The 27,783-nt window shown below is 35.9% G+C and overlaps 1 protein-coding gene across 1 annotated transcript; it reads left to right on the top strand.

Moving 5' to 3' along the window:
* Positions 1 to 12,483: 12,483 nt before the first annotated feature.
* Positions 12,484 to 19,834, top strand: LOC140172583 (monocarboxylate transporter 6-like). Its single transcript, XM_072195724.1, has 5 exons — positions 12,484 to 12,618; positions 13,432 to 13,623; positions 14,616 to 14,756; positions 15,969 to 16,796; positions 19,686 to 19,834. The coding sequence occupies exons 2-5, from the start codon at positions 13,434 to 13,436 to the stop codon at positions 19,832 to 19,834; spliced, it is 1,308 nt and encodes a 435-aa protein (XP_072051825.1). The 5' UTR covers positions 12,484 to 12,618; positions 13,432 to 13,433.
* The last annotated feature ends 7,949 nt before the right edge of the window (positions 19,835 to 27,783 follow it).

Here is a 27,783-nt window from a genome sequence, read left to right as displayed (position 1 = left end):
TCGTACATTAAAATGTGGGCTGAATAGATTTAAAACCATATTGTTAAAAACAAAGGATTCATATTTCATTCAATAAAGTCATCTTCCCTTTCTTCCACCCTTTCTGCCTATAAAATCAATACAAACTGCAATAGAAGGGCCCGGGATCAACCACATCTCTAAATTCCACCAACTGATTATTCTTTCAAACTTTTATTTATTTTATTTTTATACTATCTTTATAGGCAATACATGTATAAAATTTGGATGTAATTTCTCAATTATGTTAATTTTTAGTGTCATTATTATATCGGAGGATGTTGAATATTCCTACCGAATCTAAAACGTTCCATGAATATTCAAAAAAGTAACTAACCCCATTATTCAATTACAAATCTGTAAAATGCGTTGGAAGCAGAATTTATTTCAAATCAATAGAATTTACTGCAACTTTCAAATATTGGGTTACATTGATTTAAATGTACGCTGTGACGTCAATATTTAGACAATTGCTACAAATGAGGTGTCAAAATGCGCAGCAATAAATTCTGCTTCCAACGCATTTTACAGATTTGTAATATAGTCAGCCGTTTTTGAATAATGGCCATTATTTAAGGGGGGTTAGTTACTTTTTTTTTAGATGTTTATAAATTGAATATAGGCTAAGGTCATGTGTATTATGAACGTCAACTATATAATATCGTACGGGTCAATGGATCGTTATAATGTCCAGGTCTCGTGGTTATTTTTCCTAAAACCAATGACCGTGAAACAAGGACAAGGACAAAGGTTTGCAGCTTAAAGGAGGTCAACTTTTTAAACCTAATAGATAACAAGTTGGGAAAGCAAACCATCGATGTATGGCAGATGGTTCAGCATATTATATTAACAGAACTAAATAGATCTTTCAAACTTTTGTCCCTATTTATGCACCTCCTGTCCAATTTACACCGTTTTGCGGTACCCACGACAACCCATGCTAAAACTCTAGCTGAAGATATCGGCCAGAATCTTAAAAGAGTGTCATTCTTTTGTTACAATCCATTTTTCCTCTTACTTGACAGACAATATCACTGTTGGCCAGTTTTATTTCAATCATAACGTGGTCAATGAACGGTGTACCGGACATCCATTACATTTTTTGTCTATGAGAACTGACGAAGCCAAGGTTCTTGACGTCCTCAGTTTCCAAGCATGACGTCTCTAAGTCTCCGGGCCAAGATGGAATCAGTTCCAGGATGTTGAAATTGGCTTCTCTCACAATTGGAAGTGTTCTGGCTCGCATTTTCAACCCTTCGTTGGAAATCTGCACTTTTCCTGACGTTGTTCCTACATCATTACTATCAGATGTAGTGACTGTCAGGTGGTGATTTTGAACGACAAGCAGTTCACTTGACGGTTACAAGAGCTACATTGATAATTTCTGTACCTACATTCGGCAGGATCAGGACCTTTGGCGTATCTATACACTAGCCATCAGGCTTTATTTATCTGATATGTTTGTGCTACTAGTACTACTATGTTTAGGCCTTACTTGTCTCCTATCATAATAGCTATTTATTACGTGTGACTGCCGCTACTTTTTTCAGGGTCAACACTTCTAGTATTTCAAAATAACACTCGAAGTTATTATTTTGTTGCGAAATACGATGTGTGCTAGAGCTTATGTTGTGTAGACTGCACATCATTTTTTTACTCTCCACATTTGGCCCAAAATTTCACATTTGTTGGACAAATCACCTCTCATTCTTACTAGCACATTTTTGTTAAACCACTCCAGTATAATACCTGACCAGTTTGCAGTCATGATTCATCTTAGTTGTGGAAATCTGGACCAACTTTCTTTGCTGCTATAGTAGGATATGGAATATATGATGACAAGGTTGCTGAATTTTGATGAGTGACATTGCTCTCTCTCGCTCATCATGGTGGCATAGATGACAACTCTCATGATGGCATAGATTCCTCTACACTAAGGTCAGTGGTATTTACTCCAATTATGTTAACATCGAGTGGCATTGTGTACGGTTTGATCTCCAGCGAGTGCCATCTTCAGAGCGGGTTGTTGTTGACTTTTGCATTAGTTCTCAATCATGATTCCGTGGTATACCACATTGATTAGGGCGTGGCATCTCCTAACTCTCCACCCTGTAGTACATCTGTGACCTGCTAACACTAAAATGAGCGTAAAGTCGCAAGTTGGTAGTTTCGAAACGCCCTGGCTACTGGCTTGGTGTTCTTTGTTTCACACGCACGTGTTCAAGCCAGACGTAATGTCTGTATGTCTTTTGTGAATGGGGGCACAATGGGCCATTCACGAAGGACATACGACTGGCATGTACAGGTGCACTGCAAACAAAGAACATCACACATCGTCATCATCCCTATATCTTCGTGTCAAAAATTGCCGTGATAGTACAGCGAATCCTCTCGTTTTTCAACAGCTACGCATGGTGATTTTGTTCGAGATAGTCCGAGCGACTCAGGCTAAGCATACCATGACTATCATATGAGATACCACAGTGTTTCTATATTCTACACATTATGATTTCTGCATGCTCTAGTACCCCATATGATGTTGCTATTACAAGAAAAATCGATTTGTTTTCAGGTAAAACCAGGGTTTTGTTTCCAGTACACTAACTTGAAATGCAATACACTAATTAGCGGCGACTGCTGTTTGTTGTGTATATGTTTTACTGCATTTTGTCCGTAAAGATTTTTAAATCGCCCGTAAAAATTGTGATATATTTAATTTTGAGAACTACAATTATACTTTATAGGTATAAAGGAACACGTTTAGCCCATTCAGTTAAGTTCCAAGTGCAAGTCCTATAACACAATGCATATGTAAACTTTCTTTATCTGTGTCAATAATAGAATATTGATTTCAACGGAGTATGGAGCTGAATGGAAAAAATATTTATAATACAGGGTGTTGACACTGTGCATCAACTCAGCCAGGATGTCTTTAAACTACCAACTTGCGACTTTATACACATAATATGATTCTCAGCTCACAGTTAAAACAGGCCGTTGCAACTCATATACTAGCGCAATACAAAAAGGTGGCGACAGCGTCGGCTTCCCCTGTGTATTACCACTGCGCTGACATGGCGTCCGATGGCCACGCCAAATTGATTCACGGGCGGGGCCACATTGGAAAAGTAAAGAAAAATGCTGCTGCCACCACGATAGTACTAAAAGCTACCTAAAAAAATATGCGCAGTGCTGTGGAGACTTATGACGATTTATGAATATACTAATTAAAGAAAAATGCTACTCCACCTACGTCCACATGTTCCGAACGGAGTTTCAAGTCCATCGCACTACGTGCTCTATATACTTAGTCCATGGTTAAAATGTCATACTCAATTCAAAGATATGCAGCTCCAACAGACTATTTTCCTAGTCAGTATCTAATCCTCGGTCATGGTAGGAATGGTCTTTTTACAAATATACAAATGTTTAAGGGCTCTTGTTACACTTGTGCATTATTCTAATTAATCTGACACTGAAATCAACCAGGTCCCACTCCTAGCACAGGACCATCTTGTGTAATTCTTCAAAATCAAGATTTAAATAAATGGCATAGCTTGGTGTGTAATGAGCCTTGTGTGCCTGGAGCAAGTTTGACATACATTGTTTGGGAGATACCAAATTACGCCCTGCATCTATTTGATACATTCACGCTAGAGACTAATAACAGCTTTGGGAGTCTTGATGGTCCTGTATCAACCCAAGGTTAAACCCAGTAGCAATGACTCTCTTAGAGTACTTGACATCAACCTTCAGAGTGCTAATGCTAAGAAAGAAGCCTTGTAGACTCTGCCCATCCTGATGTGATAATTAGATGTGAAACGTGGCTTTTACCTTCTGTACATAACAGCGAGGTTATTCATCCAGGATTTTAGACTGTGAGAAAGGATAGACCAGATGGAAATGATGGTCTAGTCCTACCAACAACAATGTTGACTATATTCTGAAACTGATTCAAAACAATGAATCGATAGTCACGAATTATTCATCATCAACTTTGTGGGTAGCTGGAAATCTCAACCTACCAGATATAGATTGGGAAAACTCCTCAATCATCAGTTACCAATACATCAATGTAAGAAACATTCTTGGAAACCACCAATGATGTCGGTCTAGAACAACCCAAAAACTCTCAACGGTCCATGCAAATTAGATACAAATATCCTGTACTTGTTTCGCACCAACAGACCTTTGTTCGTCAGTAACATGTAAAGTAATCCCAGGAGTTAGTGATCATGGGGTTGTATACAAGACCAAGAAGACAGCGGCCCGTGAAGAGCTACTCCGGAACCGAACCGATAGGCAAAATTAGAGAAGTTGTTAAAGTATTCTCTGTTGACTTTGTTCCAAATAATGACACATCCACTCCAACGGGGCAGATTTGGAATCTCATTGATAAAAAGCTAGGCACTTGTATTTCACCATCAATCTGACATTAATAAGCTGGAATCAGTTCAGAGACATGCAGCCCGTTAGATGATGAGGGACTATCAACGCACGAGCAGTGTATCCTACATCCTCAGTCAGCTTAACTGGAGAACTCTCCAGCAGCACAGAGACAAGTCAAAGCTTAGGATGTTGTGATATTACTCGGCCACTGAGGGATACCTCTTACAGTTGGAGGGCCATTCAACTTTGACGCGCTATTATTAAACTGTACGCTATGAATACGCACACAACGAAAATTTAAATTTGCTTGATTTGGGTTGCAGTTTTAAAAGCTTCCAAATTTCTCTCTACAACTCCTAATAGCTATATATTTTATATATAACTACAAGAAAGGCTTTCAACATTCCATATATGTTCACAAAAAATACCGTAACTTTGCAAGGAATATGATATGGGCACATAAACACAAATTTGTGTCATGAATTGAGATAAAAGAGTAAGAAAAACTGCGTTATTTTAAAAATGGTGCGAGTTCATAAATCAGGAATTTGCATATGATTAGAAACATGGCTTATTATCCTCATATTAAAAAATCAAGATTTTTGGTTGGTTAAGACAAAAACCTGCCGGGATGAAAAGGGTATTTTACAAGACGGAAAAATACCAGTAAACTAGTAGGCCATGCGACAACAGCATAGAGAAGGTTCATGCGAGCAGTGTTAAACTGCGCGCGCGTATTTCACTGAACGCAGATGAATGGCGCGCTTGGGCACAACAAAGTCACGCGCGTGTACTCGTTCATGGTGCCAAGTCACGCGGTATTGTTATGAAGTTGTTTACTTAATTTTCGTCGATGGGCCTAATCTGGGTAACCAATTTAAACTATTATAACAATTTAGAATTTTAAGTTCAAAATTTGGGACAAAGACTAATCGATAGATAAAGGTTGAAATTACTTGTCTGGCTAAAAATTAGAATGATTAAAGCGTTAAGACAGAAAATATCCGGGTTAGAAGTCCTTAGCAACGAAAATAAATTTGAAGGTAAAGCAAACGCAAAAATCACGAATTCTAACGTCAAAAGTAGACAAAATGGAAATCAAGTAGAGAATTGTGAAGATATTTTCTAATAAAACTTATTTGTTAATTGCCCAAGATGATTGGCTACACATAATACGATACATTTCAAATCGAAATTTTCCGCGGGAAAAGTAAAAAAGCATACCCAAGAGTGCGACGGTCATTTTTGCCAAGGTCGCGTCCGTTAATAATTTGACCTTTAACGGAAAACGCGCATGATGGCCCTCCGACTGCTTACCACGAAGAAGAAGGTGGAGTTCATGACTTATGAAACAACCAACTTTGCGTCACCACTGTAGTATCTTCTGCTACGCGTAGAGCATAATAAAGACGAGATAAAAGACCAAATGTGACATGAACGTTTATTCACTGTGAGTAGCCATTTTGTGAGTGCAAAGATCCATTCTGGGGAAAACAATGCTGCCTTCCACAACATATCAAAGGAACCAAGGGATACGTGGTATTTACTACATTGTCGAAGTCGCGAATTCACTAACTTGGGGCTGGCGTCCCGAGTTCGTGAGTTCGTATAGTGCAAAAACTAGCCGCGTGTAAAGTGGCACTAAATCTCTTTTGTAGCACGAATTATATACGTTTTGGTTCGACAGTTCAATAAATATGTTACTTTAATACACACCTATGACGTCGCGCTATTGTTTTACCGCTCCATTATTTTCCACGAATGGAGCGATGATCACAATAACACGCCATTCGTAAATGCCTTTCTCTTTTCTCTGAAAAGCAAATACTTTTCAGGGAAAAGTACTGGCATTTACGAATGTAGTGTTAATAACAATAATTGCACTTTCGAAAAGCAAGTATTTGGGAAAAGTGCAGTATATTGTTATCATCACTTCATTCATATAAAACAATGATACGAAAAACAACAAGACAATGATTTTGATTAATACATTATTAAGGAAGCGGGTTGCAACATTTGCATGGTATTGTTATGGGACCTCACATCAGACATCGAATTTCATGCTGAATACGATGTCTTTCTGATATCAAATAATTTTGATTTAATTTGTGAAATTCGCGATACTACAAATTGTATTGCAAATTATTAAAATTTCATATTTTTGAAATTTAACAGTCCTCGAAGTAAACTTTATAAATCTAATGACATGTAATTACACTGTATGTAGCTGGGATGAAAAGCCAACCATCAATTGACAATTTTGACCTTTCATATTGAACATAAACATATTTTGTTCCAAAAAGACCTATACATTTTTTAGTGTTTTGAGCTATTATCTTCAATAATGAAGGTCAAATTTTTCACATGATGGACGTATGCTGTTCACCCAAACTTCATACTCTTTTTAAGTGCACATCGTTAGCTTTATACAATTTACTTTGAGGACTGTTAAATTTCAAAAATTTAATTAAATATTTTAATAATTTGCCATAAAATGTGTATTAAAATTACATCGCAAATTAAAAAAAAATCAAAATTATTTGATATCAGAAGGACATTCCTCGTATTCAAAATGCAATTCGATGTGTCTGATGTGCTCTCAGATGCCACAAAGATACGTGAAAACGTCGCTATCCGAGCCCTTAAACATAAATTTACAATGCAATCTGTGAAAAGCAAGGCAAGATCAAAACGGGCAGGTTAAACTGTTGGCCAAGTTATACTTATTATGCAAGATGTATTTTTACCCTCACTTTGGAAAATGCTTATTTTAGGCTTCATTTGGTATTATTTGGGACATTTCTTTCCACGCTCAATTTAGGTTAAAAAGAGAAGTTAAACATGTTACTGTTTTTCATAACATTTTTTCTTCTTTATATTTTTATACGTTTTCAGTGGTTTAGGCCCTACATATAATTTGTTATTTGGGCAACATTGCTATACATAATACACATTCTACATTCTGTATCAAATTAATGCATTTAGGCCTATGCATCTGTTTATTTTTTAATTGTTTGCTTTTGGGCATGTTTAATAATGATAAAAGCCACAGTAGGTCTATTTTTTTAAATTCATATTGCATGCGTGAGCCACACATGTATTTTCTGTATGATTTTTATTTGTCTTTCGTATATTTTTTGTTTCATATGACGGTATTTTGGCATGTTTGAATATTACTTCTAATCAGTAGGCCTATCCGATAATTAAATCTTATAATGTTACGGATACTCCATGGGGCTGGAAGTTTAGGTCGGAGCTTTTATTTCGCGCCGAAGTTGTCTTTTTTGTTTGGGGGGTTGTTGGTGGGTTTTTGTTGCCCTCATAGACATGAAGGTAAAATGGTTTGTAATACATATAATAGGGCCAACCCAGTTGTTGTAACTACAAATTTCGAACGTTTGAGGACTATTAAACTCTAAACACTAACAATGTTTAAAATTTAAACATGGTAATAAAAAAATGTTATATCGTTAGTGTTTATAACACTTTGACGTGTTTAAGTTTAAACTTTAGAGTGCGATTATTTGAAAATGGAAAGTGTTAGGTTTTATTTTGGATTTGTAATAATGCAGGAGTCTGAAAATACCAGTAATTTCTTGAAAATGTGGATACCAACTATTTCAGGTTTTTAATAACATTGGCGTGTTTAAAAAGGGTTACAGAAACCTAAACATTTTTATTTTCAGTGTATACTTAAAATTATCGACCTTACTTTCGACGCTCAATTAAGTTAAACAAGTAGAATGTTTATTATAACATAATTTTAGTATTTGAATATTTACATTCGGTTTTTTTCTGTTCTTTTTCTATTAAACTTTGTTTAGTTTTTCTTTTTTTCTTCTTCTTTATATTTTGTATGCGTTTTCAGTCGATTAGACCCTACGTATAATTTGTTATTTGTGAAACATTGCTACATATATACATTCTGTATCAATGCATTTAGGCCTATACATTTGCTTATTTTATAGTTTGATTTGCACATGTTTAATACTGATGATAAAAGTAAGACTATGTCTATTTTTTGTTTAATTTTGATATGTCTTTAATACATCTGATGTTTAATCTGATGGTATTTTGGTGATGCTTGGATATTTACTTACATCGATCAGTAGGCCTATCCGATAAATGTAAGGGACGCTCCATTTGATTTCGGGAGGGGGACTGGAAGTTGAGGTCAGGGCTTTTATTTCGCGGCGAGGGCGGCGAAGTTTTTTTATTTTTGTTTTTATTTTGTTTTTGCCGCCGAAGTTTATTGACATGTAGGCCTAGGTAAAATGGGTTGTAATAAGGCCAACCAAATAAAACAAATAAAAGTTTGCACATTTACAATTCTCGTACCTTTCTTCGGCTAATCGTAGAATCATGCCTGATTTAAGTCCTCCGTTCCAAAGAAATGCTGCGAATCAACGATATATATATCCTCGGAACAATTATCCAAATCCAACGAAGATAAAAAATATTGTCCATAACTGCATGGTTGTTCCAAAATCGAACGCTCGATTCACAGAGAAGAGTATCATTGCTCAGATATATAGCGCAGGTCTAGCTTTATTGACGTACCCTGCTGTAATGATCCGCAATTGAACCTTTCATATGAACCTATGACCACTTTGCCAATTTTCCTTATTATGCAAAATAGAAACCTAAACGCAACTACTTCAATAGTTAAAGAAGTGGGCATAAAGAACTAATTGTTGGTCTAATCACTTGAATGATCTACGTTTATTCAATTCATGTAACAAACATTTTAAATCTTTATAAGTCAAGAAGGTGGTTACGGATGATTTGTACTAAACACCTGGATCGTGATGAGTAATTCTATAGAAATTTTACGTAAAGCTGACTAGTCAATGTATTTTTCAATCGCACCTGCAAAACCATTGTTATTATTACGGTATCAATCAGCAATTGATCAATTTGTAAATGAGCAACCTATTTCTATATAACACTCCATTCGTTGAAAATAATGGAGCGATAAAACAATAGCGCGACGTCATAGGTGTGTATTAAGTCGGTTAATGGCCGCGGATTAGAACGTGAGTGGCTAAGAATGGCCTGGGGCCTTCGGCCCATGGCCATTCTTAGCCACTCACGTTCTAATCCTTGGCCATTATCCTATACATAGCTCATGTTTCATCAGGGGCTATTTCAGAAGAAAAAGTTCACTGCACGTTGGCGAATGTAAAGTCTCGATGATCGACCAGTGGTCATGCACTTGTGGGGCTGTGTCCTTGTGTCCTCTGGAGTTTGGGGAATTTTAAAAATATCACGCGTTAAAATGACGCATTTTAGTGACTCATTTTTGACCTAAGTAGATTGGGCTAGTGATCGGGCACTTGGCACTACAAACGTCAAAAATCTTTGTTTACTTTTATTTGGTTACTTTTTAAACATCGACGAAAGCATTAAAATGAAGGGGACCGCGACGAGCATATTTTGTGCCTGTTTAAGATGGACGATTTGCGCTCGAAGCATTCAAATGAAGGTGCTTTGTGCAGTGGCGGCGCCAAGATTTTTTTGGGGGGGGACATTGAGGGGGCAAAGTGAATTCCAGGGGGGGGGGGCAAAATCACCAAATTTTGCACAAAATTGCAGCAAAATATGAAAATTTTCGTAATTTTGGGTTTTTACTAGGGGAAACAGGAGGGGCAAGAGTTCTGACTGGGTGGAATTTTCCCCCTCATGCCCCCCGTGGCGCCGCCACTCGCTTTGTGTTATTTGATGAAGCAGTGCGAGCGAAAAGCGCACACTATTGCAATTATACCATAAGTACAATGTACATCCATGACATGCTCCCACTGTAAACACGCTTTTTGTCACAGGGGAAATTGCCCAAAGTTGTCAAAAATTGTCAAAATAGTATAAAGTTACTCAAAGTTTCACAAAGTTGCTTAACATTTTCTCAAAATTTCATAAAGTTACTCAAAGTTTCACAACGTTGCTTAACATTTTTTCAAAATTGCCGTTGCTGAAACCACGCTCAAAAGTTTCAAAATTACTCAAAATTGCGCCACCCTGCGCACAGCTGCGTAAAGTTAGCGTAGGTTAAGGGTAGACGAGGTATTGTTGGTCGAAGCAACCTAAAAATCGATTTTCATTATCTAGATCAATATATTATTGAAAATTAGCCCTTGATGTTGTGCAAAAGTTCATTCTACAAATCGTATACTTTGCAAACTTGCTTAATTTATTGTTGTTAATGATTTATGTATGTTTTACAAAAGTGTTGTTGTTTCAGCCCCCTCTACAACGTAACTCAAGAACCGCAGCACCTATAAAAGTATATCTGTGATATTTTTATTCTTCTACACGCTCGCTATGAATTGAGCAATGCAGTTTTTGCCAAAGCTCACTACCATTCGTAAGATGCTGTGAACTACCAAATCACAACAGTTTAAAATAATGAATAACCTTAAGTTGCCGAATATCTTTCAATGTGGTCAGGCAATGTGAGGCAGCTTTGTGCAATTTTACGTAACATAATAAAATGTTGTGAAATGTCAGACGTTTTTGGACCATTTGGTCAACTTTGGGCAGTTTCCCCTGTGACATGTGGCCTCTTAATGTGTGCAATCATCCTGTACTTTTCATTAACGATTTCATTTCTGTTGACTTACATGCAGGCCTATACACACAGTGTATTTTTATTGTGTATCCTTTAAGGAATGGGATATTAATGTTTAGCGACGTTTTCACGTATTTTTTGTGGGTGCTGAGAGTACACCAGACCTATCGAATTGCATTCTGAATACGAGGAATGTCCTTCTGATATCAAATAATTTTGATTTTTTTGAAATTCGCGATATAATACAACTTTTATGACAAATTATTAAAATTTGATATTTTTTAAATTTTTGATATTTAACAGTCCTCGAAGTAAACATAATAAATCTAATGATATGTACTGAAAGTGTATGTAGCTGGAATGAAAAGCCGACAATCAATTGAAAATTTTGACCTGTCATATTATTGATATACATTTTTTTCCCAAAAAGACCTAATTTTGTTTGGTGTTTTGGGGAAAAAATTCCATATCTTCAATACGAGAGGTCAACATTTTCAATTGATCGTCTGCTTTTCTCCCAGCTACACACACTTTAAGTACATATCATTAGATTTATAAAGTTTACTTCGAGGACTGTTAAATATCAAAAATATAATTTTTTAATGATTTGCCATAAAATGCGTATTATATCGCGAATTTCAAAAATCAAAATTGTATGCAATTCGATATGCCTGATGTGCTCTCATGTCCTACAAAAAATACTGGCCAAACGTCCATACCCCATCCCTTAAGGGATCGGTTACTCACCTTTGCACAGTATTTTTTGTGGGAGTTGAGAGCACATCAGACACACCAAATTGCATTCTAAATACGACCTGAGTCTAGTAAACTGTTGGTTTACTAGTCTCAGATACGAGGAATGTCCTTCTGATATCAAGGAATTTGGATGTTTTGAAATTCCCGATATAAGTAAACTTAATACTTAAAGTGTATGTAGCTGGGAGGAAAAGCTGATCATCATTTGAAAATGTCGACCTTTTGTATTGAAGATATACACATTTTCCCCCTAAAAGATCTAAATCAGGAGTTGTTTCTCGTATTCAGAATGCAATTTGGTGTGACTCTTATGTACTCTCAGGTCCCACAAAAATATTGTGCAAAGGTCTCTATCTGAGCCCTTAAACTTGGGTAAAAATGTGTTTTTGGCCTTGGTCTTTCTACTTCGTGAGAGTGTATTTCCTTAAAAATACTGAGGCAAGTTAAAAATACTTAATCTTTTTTGCAATAAAACAGAACAAATCGTATGAACCGCGTAAATCACTGAAATCATTACTTCTTGTTCAATTACTAATAGTATCAGATATTGCGCGATTCCCTACTACACTACAACATGTGACTAAATCGGTTCGAGGTAAATACAATAGAATGATTTAAACATATGTCTTTTGCGTCATATGTAGTTTTTACTGGTTGTAGTAGGTGTAGTGTATATTTTTGAAATGGTACAGATCACCAGTTTCACATTGACCTTAGAGCTGACCATGAAACATAACAAAATCTTTTACTGTTGTGTTCATGTGTGTGTGGTATTCTTTAGAGCGGAAAATCCAATCAATTCCGTAAATTATATATATTATATGACATTGGCAGCCATACGAGGACAAAGGAACATACGTTTCGACAAGTTATTGTGTGTCGTACAGCAAGTAAGATTTTCATTAATTTATCTTTGATCTCCAAAATGAGTGACATTTTAGCCATTATATGAGGCCAATATGAATTATTGAATCGTTTAGAAACAGTGATAAATTAGTACACTGCACCTATGGCAGTCAGATGTATCGGTATCGATACACCTTTACATAGTTATTTTTGATGCGCGAGAGGCAAGAATATGTATCCAACAATTGGACACTGGGCCCAAGGATGTACTCCAATACATGAATAGGCCGAATTTATATCAATAACCAATAGGGTTAAATTTCACAGTTTTTACCCTGTCTCTCTCTCTCTCTCTCTCTCTCTCTTCCATTTTGCAATTACCAGGCGGTGTCGTGATCACCACCGTATAGCACGCACGTTGGTAAAATTAATAGAAATTGTTCAGAAATTGTATTGGTTTAACACAATGTCATGAGCAAAGATGGGCTGACGATCTACTTGCGGTTCCCAAACTATTTCTAAATGCATCAGACCCTATGAAAATAAACGTTTTCAAGAAAAGGGGCAAAGTGTTGACATTTTTACCTGAAAGGGACCATACATACAGAAGGCGCTATTAAGCCGTCCCTATTGAATTTGTTGAATGGCATATAAAATTGTAAGCATGGAATTTTACTTCTTCCTGCACAGATTTTAAATCTCACTGCACGAACGTGCCAGGAGGCACGTTAAAATAGCCCCTGCTGTTTCATGTTAACCATTTGCACCTTGGTATGAAACAGTGTTCGGTAACTTGCTCAAAATAATCTGTTATAAATTATACAATTATTTGTCGCTGTAATTATTGTATGTTTTAGCAATGTCAGGAGATACAACCGATGACTGGGCGTGGATGGTCTGTCTTGGTACTTTTATTATCATGATTCTGGAAACAGGACTGATTAAATCCCTCGGTGTATTGCTTCCAGTTTTACAGCAACAGTTTACAACAAAAACGTGGATCGTTGGATTAATGATATCATTAGTGCCTGGCATCGGAGCAGTGACATGTAAGTGTTCTGTGCATGTACATCCATGTCATGATGTGCTAACAAAGCCTGGCAGTGGTTACTAAGCCGAAAGTAAAAACAAAAGACAAAATAAGGCATTTTACATGAATATGTTAAAAACACCATCACTTTTGGGCACAATTTATTTGTTTACACTTTCGCAGGGATCACTTAATAAACATTTAATGACCCGGAGGAGGGTCTGCGAACATTTTTGTACATGGGATGTGCCACGCAGACTTTCGAAAAACGGGACACTGCCAGCTGGAGAGATTCAACATTTTTATAGAGGTTGAATATTAACCCATCGGAATTTTATTAATTTTAATCTCCTAAATTAATTAATAATAATTTTAATAATAACATCAAATAGAGAAATAAATGAATAATTTTAATAAATAAATGAATAATATTTTTTAATTATTAAAATAATTAAAAAATATTATTCATTTATTCTGTATCTATGTTATCATTAAAATATTTTAAATTTTGGAGATTACACATAGACAACAGAATGATAAAAGTTTATATAATCATCTTGATTTTCAGAATCGACCCCAACTTCGGCTATAAAAGGTCATTTTTTGGACTGCTATCTTATCTATTGTGTTGATTGTAGTTTTTGTAAAAGAATAATATAGGCCTACATGCATATCTTTTCTATACTGACTCAAAAATTCAAAAATGATCTTACAACATTACAAAAGTGTTAATTATAAACGCATTTTGAGTCTGTTCAAAACGTTTTAATAACATGTCGGGCTATATAAAGGTCAAGAATGGCATTACAACAACATTTTTAAAATGTTGCAAGCAATGTTATTGAAAACAAATTTTAGTTATTGAAAACATTTTTACAAGTATAAATGTTTTTGAATGTTATTAAAAGTGGCGTCCCCTTTATAACTCGACATATTAAACGCGTTGTTTGTGAGATGACCATCTTTGCAATTTTCATGTTTTTGATTTTGTCATTTCTCTTTTTTCATAAGGTCCACTAGCTGGAGCACTGAGTAAACGATTTTCTGCAAGGTGGACAGTCATCATATTCTGCATAATATCATCAGTAGGATTAATTGCTGGATCTTTGGTTTCATCTGTACATATGTTATCGATATCTTGTCTTTTTATCGGTAAGTTAATGACAGAGAACTACGTTTACCACAAACAAATGAAAACAACGTGTGATGTCAGGTAGGTATCTAGCCGTTTTCAAGAAAACATCAGAGCTAATAACATCGGCTGACGACGAGGAAGTAGTTTTGAAGTTTAATTTAATTACTTTGATTTAGAAGTGTTTTAACTTCAAAACTAAGGTTGGAAGGTTTTGTCAAGCATCTATAGCTCAGATGATTTGCGACATGTTCATATCGTGTTGCATATCAATGGATAGCTATTTTATTTTATTCTCCTTTACAATAACACCACATTTGAAACAATCACCGTTTTTACACCTGAGTAAATGTGAATGTAGTGGGATCTCAAACCGAATGTGGCAAAGTGACCATTAGCCTATTCTTTGCAGCAAGCTGCAATCCCATATTTCCACAATCTGGGACCCAATGCAATCTTCCAAGATGACAACGCTCTCCCCTACAGAGCCAGGGTAGTCAACGAGTACCTAGTACAGAATATGGGAGTAGAGAGAATGGAATCGCTTGCCATCAGCCCATACCTCAACTCGATTGAACACTTGTGGGACCAGCTTGGTCGTGCTTAGCGTGCCGGAGTAGCCATGCAACCTCATTGAATGACCTGCGACGAAGTGTGCAAAAAATTGATTTATTATCATCGCAATTAGTATGATAAGAGCCCCGGTTCTGTATATTTTTTCATATACTGGGTTTATCTGACTGGGGTTTGCATGTTGAATTGGAGATGAAGCAAATTTTGGAGAATCAATATCACTGCCGAGAGGTGACTGAAGGGATGATACAGGACCATCAAGACTCCCAAAGCTGTCATTTATATCTTTCTCAATACTACTGTTGATGTGATGATCGTTGAACAGCTGTTGCTGATCTCTGCTTAGCAACGGAATTGCCAGACGATTTCTCCAATCAACGGGTCGTCAAAGATGTGACTTAGATTGTGCTGGCCCTCGTCTCGGTTTATTGTGGTGCCTTGCTTTCTGATGGTAATGGCCTCTTTATTCATCTTGTGTGTAATTTATGAATTTATTCAAGAGCCCCGGGTAATTTCACTGACCACCAGGTCGCCGCCACTGGCCCTTCGATGTATCTCTTGAACTTGAATAGATGTTCAATGAGCCCACTGAGGGCAAAATGTTTTTGTCTTCTACATAACCAATGATAAACCTTTGCCTTATCTTTTCTATATTTCAGGTTTCGGCATTGGTGCCGAATCAATTGTCTCGGGAGAACTCGCGATATATTTTGATGACAAAGATTTCAGCAAAGCAAGTGCATTTGCTCGTGCAGGTGTTTCCATCGGCATAACTATCATGCCACTTCTGACACAGTTCCTTAACGATGTCTATGGATGGCGTGGTACCATGTTGATTCTTGGTGGGATAAATCTACATTGTGTGATATCTGGTGCATTGCTGAGACCTGTTTCCTGCAATCTACAAGATGTTCAAAATAGGCAACATCACGCGTCTTTACAAAATAAAACGAAATACGATTCCGAGCAACAAAAGACAGGACTATGTAGTATGATTTCAATTAACATAATGTACTCTTTGGATTTGGAGCTATTCTGTAATGGTATTTTCCTGACTAGGATGGTATACAGCTTCGGTAATGGTTATTTACTGACAGGCTGGCTGATATATCTTGTACCTTCTGCCATGGATATTGGTATCTTGCCATACAAGGCCGCTTTTCTGGCAACACTTGGTGGAATTGGAAATTTTTTTGGATATATTTCATTTCCAGTAATAAAAACATTTTTATCGAACACTGTCATCTTGTATTCAAGTTCAGTTTCAAGTTGCTTGTTTCTTCTTTTGCATCCACTTTCCTCCGCTCGGCATAGCTACATAGGAATGGGCATCTCTTCCGCTGGACTTGGAGTTGCGCGACCATTGGGAATGCTTGCGGGTCATCAGATTGTAAAGGAAAATATCGAACATAGCAGAATGACAAATGCCTTCATGTGGAACTTTGTCTCATACAGTTTAGGATCAGTTTTAAGTGGCTTCCTGTCAGGTGAGAATCAAGTTCATGTGGCGTGTATGCGTGGGTGGGATGTTTGCGATGGATGGGGTGTATGGGTAGGTGTATGTGGGGTATTGTTCGTGTGCTCTTAACCTAATTTATGTCCTGTGGAACCAATTATGTGTTCTGGAACAACCTTGTCGAGATTGTTTTCTTTGTGAAAATACCATTGGGTATGCCCTGTAGAACCAATTATGGGTTCATGTGCGCCATTATGGTGATAATTTTGATCCATAAGGAAAAAACATGCAAAATGTCTAAAATTGTGTTATTTCCATAAGGTACTAGAGAGTTCGTGTATGTGTTAATCAATAAGCAACATTAATGTACAAGGGAATATACCGTTATGATTGTTAACGCGGCTGTGTACTCTAGACATTGTTTCTTTCGCGAAATTGAGCTTTTTTGAAATGTATTTACTTTGTTATGTTTTTTATAAATACAAGGAAAGAAAATCCAGATTTGTTAACTCCAACTGCTCTATTTTATGGATTTTATTTCACTATTTCACTCGTTTCCGCAATTTAAAAGGAAAGAAAATCTTTGTTGTACCATCGGGGTATACGCGCGCAACAACGCATCGCGTTTTGTAGACGCGCAATTTGTTAACGCACAGATACGCTACGCATACGCAACGCTTATCTGCATGCGCGGCGCATCTTATGGAAGCACCACGGAAGCACTGATTTCATAAAAACCCAGCGGTCAAATGGCTCCGTTTTAGCTGATAAAATGTGGATTTTTTCAAGTTCTTTCCCCGATTTAAACATCAAGATATGAATAGATTTCGCCCAAAGTTCTCAGGGGGCTGTGGATTTACCCGATCTTCACGTAATGTAAGGTAGAAAAACGAGAACTGTCGCATTCTCCTGTGAGCTTCGATCAAAGTGCAAAATGTGACCACTTTAAACTTCAATGTTCATTTTCTCGGTAAAATGACGATTTAGGTACACGATAACTCAATAAATACAGCATCTATAGGTAAGCAATTATGCTCATCATAAAAAGCATGATCGACTTAAGGGATCTAAAATGAGCGTTTATTGCGTTTCGACAGTATTTTTTGTGGGACATGAGAGCACCTCAGACCTATCGAATTGCATTCTGAACACGAAGCATGTCTTTCTGATATCAAATAATTTTCATTTTTGAAAATCACAATATAATACAAATTTTATGACAAATTATAAAAATTTGATATTTTTCAAATTTTGATATATAACAGTCCTCGAAGTAAATTATATAAATCTAATGATATATTTTAAAGTGTATGTAGCAGGAGGAAAAGCCGACGGTCAATTGAAAATTTTGACCTTTCATATTGAAGATATAGATTTTTTCCCAAAAAGACCTAATTTTTTTTGGTGTTTTGGGAAAAAAATCCATATCTTCAATACGAAAGGTCAAAATGTTCAATTGATCGTCGGCATTTCATCCCACCTACATACACGTTAAGTATAAATCATCAGATTTATAAAGTTTACTTCGAGTACTGTTAAATATCAAAAATATCAATTTTAATGATTTGCCATAAAATGTGTATTAAATTGCGAATTTCAAAAACTAAAATTATTTGATATCAGAATGACATTCTTCGTATTCAGAATGCAATTCGATATGTCTGATGTGCTCTAATGTTCCAAAATAAATACTGTCCAAACGTTCATACCCCAGCCCTTAAGAAACGGTTTTCTCATTTTTTTATATTTTGGTATATTTCCGATTTTAGGCATCATTTTGTGCAAATAAGCGTTTGTGAATTTTAAAAAGTTCATTTTGATGCCTTATATGGTCAATATCTCAAAAATAAGACCAATATCAAAAAACTAAAAAACTGTTTTTGGAATGGTGTCTCAAGATTAAGAAAAAACAAAACAAACATTTTTGGAAAGAGTGTTTTTTGTTATGATGTACCGAACAAAATTTGCCAAAAACTCACTTTTTGTGATTTTCTTCATAATTGTTGTTTTTACACCAAATCTGTATTTATATTAAGATTCATTGATGTATTGCCTTTATAAAAATGTATACTTTTATATGTCTTGCGTGAATAATTACAGTTATGGCAATTTTACTACATGCATGTATGAGAGTACACAGCTGCCTTAACATGGTAAATTATAAATGGCAAAGACAATCTGTTCAGTAAATTTGGAACGCGTTTAACGAATTGCGTAACATTTTACTCAAAGTGTTTGCCACTCGTTTAACCTAAACATATATATCATGCTCTAAATACTATACATTCCCCCCCGATGTTACGATGGACGAAAATACGGTATTGAAATGTCGCAAAAGTTTGGAATATGAACCAAACCCTTGTCATTGCTTATTCAATAGTATCTCCAAAAAACATGTAAACTAAAAATGATAAAAAAATAATGACGAGCTATCCACATGCTATGGTTTATGGTTATCAGTTTTACAAGAAAGTACCCGGACTATTTTTTTTAAAGAAACTGCTGCAAAAAGCTTACAAAACATTTTGCTTTTGTACTTTTTCATAAAAAGCGCCATTATTGTTTTTAGAAAAAGTCATTTGTGATTCGAGACCTCATTTTGTTCAATTCTGTCAACCTTGTATATATTTTGACTGACAAAGGCGTCTTTCATTACGACATGTCACTTAAGTGGACCCGCTCTTAGCACCTCTCAATGCAGTACCAACTTTTATAGGTCGTGTCAATTGTAGCCCCTTTTCAATGTAACCTGTCCAAAATTATCCTCTATGTACCAGTACCCCAGACAGTTTGGTCACTGGCAAAATATCGGAATGTCTTCCTAAGGAAAAAAAAAGCGTTCCAAACTTTTTTCTATGACTGTAATACAATTCGGAGAATATCATCAAAAATAACGCTTTCCGTTTTCCTTTCTTTTTAGGATGGATATATGACCAAAGCGGGAGTTATACTTTATCATTTGTCGTTTTAAGCGCCGCTGCTCTTTTGTCAGTAAGCCTTCAGCCTTTCGTGGACTGCTATCACACAAAAGAAGCTATACAGTATTCTCCAGTACCTACTAAGGAATGAGACTTGGACTAACTTGTTTACGTAAATATTCCTCATAAGGGGTGATAAGATGTAACGAATGATCAATTTGATTAAATACCAACCTAGTTCCATTCTCTACTTTGATCTCTCACGTTGTATTTTTAACGTAACTATCCTTCCCGCGTAAGACTCCTTATTTGTGTAATTGGCGAGACACCTCGACGGAACCTAGGGCAGGTGACACGAGCTTCAAACCGCCTTGACGCATCTGATGAAACAAATGATCTGACAGTCCACTGCAGAAAACCAGATCTTGTGTCCAATTTTCTCTCGGCCTATCACCAAAACAATTTGATCAAAATTTTAAGTTAACTTGTTCTAGCGGTTTGGATATTAAAGCAAAAACGTGTATCACAATGCCACATTGAATTAAACAATCGGTTGATGAGGGATGAGTCTACTATTAGTACTTATAAAATTACAACAGCTAAAGGAAATATATTTCAGATCTAAAATAGTTGAATAGTCAGGGAGCTTCAGGGTTGTATCATGCGAGAAAAAGAAAAAGAAAGAAGGAAAAAAAGATTAATTATATATATGTACTACTTCGTCGTTTGTCAAATCCTGTATAAGGCTCTGCTACATGCCGTTCCAATCCTTAAATACTACCAACACGAGAGATTCACGCACAATTTAAGGTACCTTGTTCATTTTAGGGTAAGATATATTTGTTAGTTATAAAACTCGTATTTTGAGCTGAATGTGTATGTTTCAGGGTCTTGACCACCATAAATTTCACCAGACCAGTACAGGGTCCATTATTTGGCCTATAATGAACTCAATCGAATATTCCCACAAATCTTCCCGGATCCATAATCCACAAGCTATACAACTATGCTACGAGTCGTTCTGCTAAAGAGGCGTTTGTTTATCATATTTAATGATTACGGAATAAAGTGCGTACATACAATATACTACACAAGTTTTAGGAGTGTTCATTTTATTTGGCCTATCTTCACCCACGCCTCACTACACACATATGATTGACACCTACATTGAAGACTAGGAAGCCACATTTGAATAATGCTCACTTGACTGTGAAACAACTTGTTGCTAAGTTGCCAGTTCTGAAGTCATGCTTACTATGTGGTCAATAAAAACTTTTTGTGATCAATAATTTATCCGGTACACTGAACTTGATAACAATAGAATGTGAAAGATCAATATTGATTTTTACACTAGCAAACACTTGTCCATAATATTGCTTTATTAACTTTTCACAGACCTAGAGGCCCTGCATTCTTTTATCGATTGGCTCTAAACAAAGGATTTGAACCGGTGTCCTTCACCGTAGTTATGGCGGAGTGCAGTCCATTCAATCAAATGTTGTCATCAACCTATTCGATCGTAGTGCAGGGTTATATGAGCGAGACGAACTGTCACGGTAGATTGCAATCATGCTTTTGTTGAATGCATTTGAGTAGTCCGCCATATTTACGGGATGATACGTCACATGTGCAAGGCCTCTATTGCTGCATGATTGTTTTGCTACCCTCAGTTATTTCCTTTCTTTGCACTTTCTCATATTATTTTTATTTTGATTAAAATAAATATATGAATAATGAAAATCTCATGAGTAAGAAAGCATTTTCTACATTTTTAATTTCTGCATTTATCACAGCTTGCGTCAAATAATTATATGGGTAAAAACAAGGCCTATGATGTTTCATCTGACACAAAAATGAAAGACAAAAGAAACAATGGCTTTTTTACTCAAAGCACCAACAAAAACATTGTTTATTATTACTAATCTTTAAAAAAAAATATACATGTATTATATATATTTTAACACAAAAATACAGAATATTTACAATGTCCCACTTTTTACGTCTTCTCTGTGTAACACATTGTGTTAAATCAATTTTAAAAAACTTGTCTACAGCCAATACAGTCAATCAATACATTTTACATGTGATAATAATTCATAATGCAATAATAATAATATTAATAATAAGAAGAAGAAGAATAATAATAATAATAATAATAATAATAATAATAATAATAATAATAATAATAATAATAATAATAATAATGCAAGCAAGTTGTGGGTAGTTCAATGCACATAAATCAATAACTAGTTTTAAAATATAAAATTTAAAGTAGGCCTAATTAGAAATGTCTCATAAAATTCATGTAGGGTCATGGCCTACTAGTACTACATGTATACAGCAGCAACGTGTCTGTGAATAAACATTGATACTTGAGATAATCCCGTAGGTAATCCGGGAGGTAATCCTGTCGCATCTATTCATAGTCCTTTATTCTCAAGTAGTTAGACATCCACCTGAAATATCCTATGATGTTATGTGTGTGATCGCCCATGGTTGACCGATTTTCATTTCATAATTGGAAATATTTCCAATGTTTCTATAGAGAATTTGTTGAAAATTATGAAACGCGTGTGTTAAGGACCTGCTGCTTGGATGGGATACCACATGTGGATAATACAAGAAAGAAATCGAGTGTTGTAAAATATCCCACCAAATCCGAGGCCGCCCTTTTTTGTAAATATATACATTTCTAAAGAAGACATTTTTAGGATTTTTTACAGAGGTATTGATTGTTGATTATTTCCATTTTATTTTTTTAATGTATGTTCCTGTCATTTCCTGCAAACCTAGTAAAGATATTCTGATAATTGAAAACATTCTCTATCATAAATAATAGAGGCTGAAAGTGGCAACTAGCAGCAAAAATTATAATTTGCCATGGAACTTCAGTCATATTTTATCTGAAATCTGACTAGATTACAGGGTCTGCATGCATGGTATGCATGGCATGACGACAAGCACGCACTGACATATCCCTAAAATCAGTTAGCTGCAACTTGTGTATCACACCCATCCCAGGTTCAAACCCCATTGTGGTATTCTATTGTATAAGCGGCTAAATAGGGTGATCATCATTTACTTTGAATGAGCCGTCTCACACATATTTTGTTTGAGGACAGCTGGATCAACCTCCTCTTTATTACATCTTCTCTGGTACATATGTACATGCTACACAAGTCAATCCATAAATCAATCAACACAATTTAACACAGCATTTAGTCAACACCTACCTCTGAAAATGTTTGACACTAACTTTTTACGCTTATTTCGTGCTAAAATCAGTTAATAACAGAAAACAAAAGTACAACTAACTTGTATTTGTCATAGTTTTGCTTTCTGCAAGCATGTAGCTTGATAATCATGATAATGAAGTACGCTTAAAACTATTTACTGTACACAATCATACGTTGCTATGCAAAACTGGTTCATCATGGTGTTGATAAAACTTTCGAAATGAAATGATTTCAGAAAAACTGCTGCACCCATTTTCACAAACATGGTATCATTCTGCTCTTGAATAATCAAAGAAACTCCATGAATATAAGTTGACTTAATATTTCAAATCAAAATGGAGAAATAATAAGTTTATTTTCATGTTATTTGCCACGTGAAACTTCAACGTCCTCCTACTCAGCACTCCAGTACATCAGCGTCACCAAAACTGTTCAGGGAGCTAGATCAGAGTTCACATGAACCAAACATGCCATCAAACAAACTTTCCCATTCGCTAATTATCTTAAACAATATGAATATATCCAAATTACCAATATCAAACTTTCTACTATGCGTTCAACATAGGGACATTTAGTGGGCGGGGCCTAAAATTGGACACTCAAGTGGGCCCATTGAATGTCAATTTGGGTTGCTGTAAATTGATTTTCCTCACAGTATTACTATAGAACCTAATGAAGCCAATATATTAAGTGGTACCACCTTTCTCTGTGTGGTGGCGCTCTAACATGGTTCTAATAATGAGCAAAATTATTTGTTTGTTAAACTTGTGACTAGGACTATAAGTATAATTACCAATGAATACGTATATAATTAACCCTAACCCTAAACCCAAAACTATAACCCTAAACCCTAAATCTAACTCTAACCCTAACCCTATAACCCTAACTAACTCTAACCCTAATCCTAACCCTAACCCTTAACCCTAACCAAACCTTAACCCTCGGACTATGCGGTTAGTGATATATGAGACCGTACGTCACGAATTCCTCCTCTGGTCAATTTTGTTTTATTTCGTGTTTAGAAAATATATATCATAAGCTTTAAAATGGTATATGATTTGACTTCAAACGAGCGTAAGAAGACCGTAAGTCTATATTTGGCATTTTGAGATATGATCATTTAAACTTTTTAAAATAAGATAATTTGGAAACCAAAGAAGCTATAATATTGATACTTCTCAGGTACATGGGTATAGGCAAGAAAAATCATTTTGTATATCAACCAAGTATATATCTGTAATATTGATCGATTTATCATTTTTGGACTTACGGTCTTCTTGAGCTCGGATTGAAACAAAAGCTTATAACTCAAAACTGAATGCAGATGTTGGAAATATTTAACCATATTGGTAATCTATGTGTAAAGACGAGCAATTTGACACCATGTTTGTTAAATTTGAAGGTTGTTTTTAAAATTTGACCTCCGTTGACCTTTAACCGGATGTGACCCTCTAACTCATTAACATGGACAATTTTTCATTTTGACCCCTCACGTGACCCCTATAGGGAGGGGGCCAAATTCCAATGTCAGGTCTTCATATCCAGAATGTCTCTTTTTCCACATTGCTGGTAATAAATACATAACAGTCATAATTGGCGGTCATTTCAAAACATCCACAAGTCAACGAGGTTCAGGAATTTCCTCTAATTGTTAATTGTTGGTTATACATACCTATACAAAATACAATGCTTTGTAACCCACCACTTGAACAGTATTTAGCCAAAGCAAACATAGACCAGAGCTATTACGAATAATTCTATAGACATCTATAGTCGAAGCTTATCATCTTCATCAACAATAAGATTATTGATTGGTTTAAAATGAGATACTTGTCGCACCAACTTGATGTACCTATGAATACGACCTTCATGCTCATTTTACACTGTAACTCAGAATACAATTTAGGACATTTACGGCTCACATATTGCCACCCATTATGGTTGCAGAAAGAAAATTAAAGCGTCCGGCACGTCCGCGTGATTTACCACGAAGACGACGCGGAGGTATCGTTGTTAATCGGTGATGAACAACGGTGAAACATTGAATCCCTAATTGAAGTACAACTTGTTCAGGTATATGTATCTGTAAAACGTGGATTCCAAAATCTTGTTTATATATAATATTATTGGATGCTTGTTTTGAGGTTCCCGTGTTATAGGTCCCCGTTGTTGAGATTTCCATAGGGCTAAAAAACGTGACCCCAAAATAACCATCCCATACAGGCTCGTATCCACGATTTGGCGATTGGTTGGACGTCTTGTTACAAGAGAGTTTGCGAAATGCAGTTCAAAAGCAGAAACTTCAAAGTCTAGAAGCTTATAAAGAATTATGTATTCAGAACCACTCTGCCGTTAAAGCCGCTAGAAGTCGAAGTGAACGCGAAATTCATAGTGAGCCGTAAATTATGAACGATATACGTCAGTTTAAGAAAAATAGTTTCAACATTCCCTCATAGACTACATAATTGCCTTTTATGTATTATTTAGTTAAAAGACTACTAATATTGGAAATCTAATTTGGTTTGGATAAAAAAACATGCCACATGCTGCTGAAAACTACTGATTGAATTAGATTAGAATAATTTTCTGTTCCAAACGTCAAGCTTGGTATATATATACTTTTGTGTGTGCTCATGACGTACACAAATTCATCTTGCGAATTGAAGTTTTCTCATGACTCCAACGGCAAGGGGATTAAGTTCCCGTATGGATAAAAATGGCCTGATTTTACTGGAGCGAGCAGTGTAGCGAATATCTGCGAAGTGTAGCAACTGTGAACATTATTTTACAACGTTCATTGTCATAGCTACACCTCTATGCAAATAAAGATGCATGTGATTCATGAATTGTATTCGATTATTTATCTTATTCATTTAGGCCTAACTAGTGTACCCCTATTTTGCAGAATGGTCTAACATGTGTCACTGCTATACGTGTACAATCTTTAAAAACACTCATCAAACACAAGTTATACAGTAGGCCAATATGAATGTGAACCAAATTATTATTAAAAGAGTAGGCCTATTATTGCACAAAATGTTTAAGCATAAACATCCCAAACCACCTTATTTTTGGAATTAACTAAATTATATTGGTACATATAACTCAAAATAGTAGGCTTCATTGCAGGGTTCTTTATATTTTCACATTAAATTACACTAATTATATAATTACACATTTTCTAACTTTGTGGTCTTGGCCAACTTTAGACGTGACTTGGCCAACTTTAGATGTTCATGTTTGAATTATTCTGAAATAAACTGCATACAGCAATCTCTACAAACTTTTTAGTAATCACCCATAGATCCTAGGATCGTTTTCAGGGGCCTCGAGCAATTCACTCTCATGAATATTGCTTGACAACATTTTCCAGTATGTCAGCGCTCTAATCGGAAACAATAGAACAATAAACCCTGCAGAGCGTTGGTCTTGATGATGTGTTTAATAATTTTAAATTTAATTTGTATAAAGTCGTATAAGATGTATGGATCCGGGGTATGGATGATGCGTGTTGAGGAGATGAAAGGGTATGACATTATGCATGGTGAGTTGGGGGTGTGTATGGGCGAGTGGAGTGTATGTTTGTTTTATGGTGGGGCGGTAGTAGCTTACATGTGGGAGTGGGAGTGTGAGTGTGATTTTATGAGGATGAACGCAGGTGTTATTTTTATCATAATTATTTTATTTATTATATTTTATTGCAATTTCTGTGTTTGTGCAATTGTGGTCTTGATGATGTGTTTTTAATAATTTAAATTATGATGATGTGTTTTAATAATTTATTTCTTAATATTTTTGAATAATTTATCATTTTGTATATTTTACATTGTTCAATTACTGTATTTGTGCAATAGTGGTCTTGATGATGTGTTAAATACAACTTGTACATAAATCGTATAACGTTGTGTGTGTAGGGGGTGTGTATGTGGGAGTGTGGGGGTGATTGTATGAGGAAGAATGCAGGGTTACTGTTATCATATTTTATTTATTATATATATTTTAGTGAAATATCGTATTAATTTAGGTTTTAGTCTATGTACATTAATGCATTGTATTTTAAAAACTTGTGTTTGTTAGTAATATTTTTAATATCCACACGGACATGTGGAAGATCAATATTGTATTGAACATGTTTTTACCGTGTATAAATTAAACGCGTGTGCGAGCCCAGACAAACGAGAATAGGCGTCGCGCAAGCGTACGGTACAAGCGAAGGCCTAAGGGTAAAAACGCGTGGAGCGTATACAAATAAAGAGCGTTAAAGTTAAACGTGTTTAATTAAAAAAATGCACGCAAAACGGAGAATACATAAAATATATTTTAAAACGTGGCGCAAGCGAGCGTTACAAGCGAGGCCTAAAGGTTGAAACGCGTGGAGAGAAAAGGGGAAATCGCGCGAAAAAGTATGAGAAAAAGGGAGCGCTGAAGAAAATTATGATTAAAATGTAAAACTGTTGAAACTAGCATTGAGTCCATTGGGTTGAAGGGTGCCGAGTCGGAAGATTAATTTCTGTTCCATGTCTCTTCTGGCTTGGTCGTCACCGTGGCATTTGTAGATTCCGGAAATCTTGATGTGTGTGGTGTTGTGTCCACTGCCGGAGAAATGCTGAGCTACTGGCAAACCTGGCATCCTGAGGCGGATTGATCTAAGGTGTTCTGTAAATCGATCCGCCATTCGTCGTTTGGTCTCGCCTATGTACAAGATGTTGCACTTTGTACACTGAATAGCGTAGATGACATTGGTGGTGGTGCAGGTGAAGGTTTCGGTGATTTTGACTGTTTCTTTAGGTCCCACGATGTTATCGGTGGATGATATATGCTTACAAGTGTTGCAGCGTGGTCGGTGACAAGGTGATGTGCTGCC

The sequence above is a fragment of the Amphiura filiformis genome, chromosome 16 (assembly GCF_039555335.1).
Source record: "Amphiura filiformis chromosome 16, Afil_fr2py, whole genome shotgun sequence".
In the NCBI taxonomy this organism is placed as follows: Eukaryota; Metazoa; Echinodermata; class Ophiuroidea; order Amphilepidida; family Amphiuridae; genus Amphiura; species Amphiura filiformis.
The sequence above is the reverse complement of the archived record's forward strand: the minus strand, read 5'-3'. Positions and strand labels throughout refer to the sequence as shown.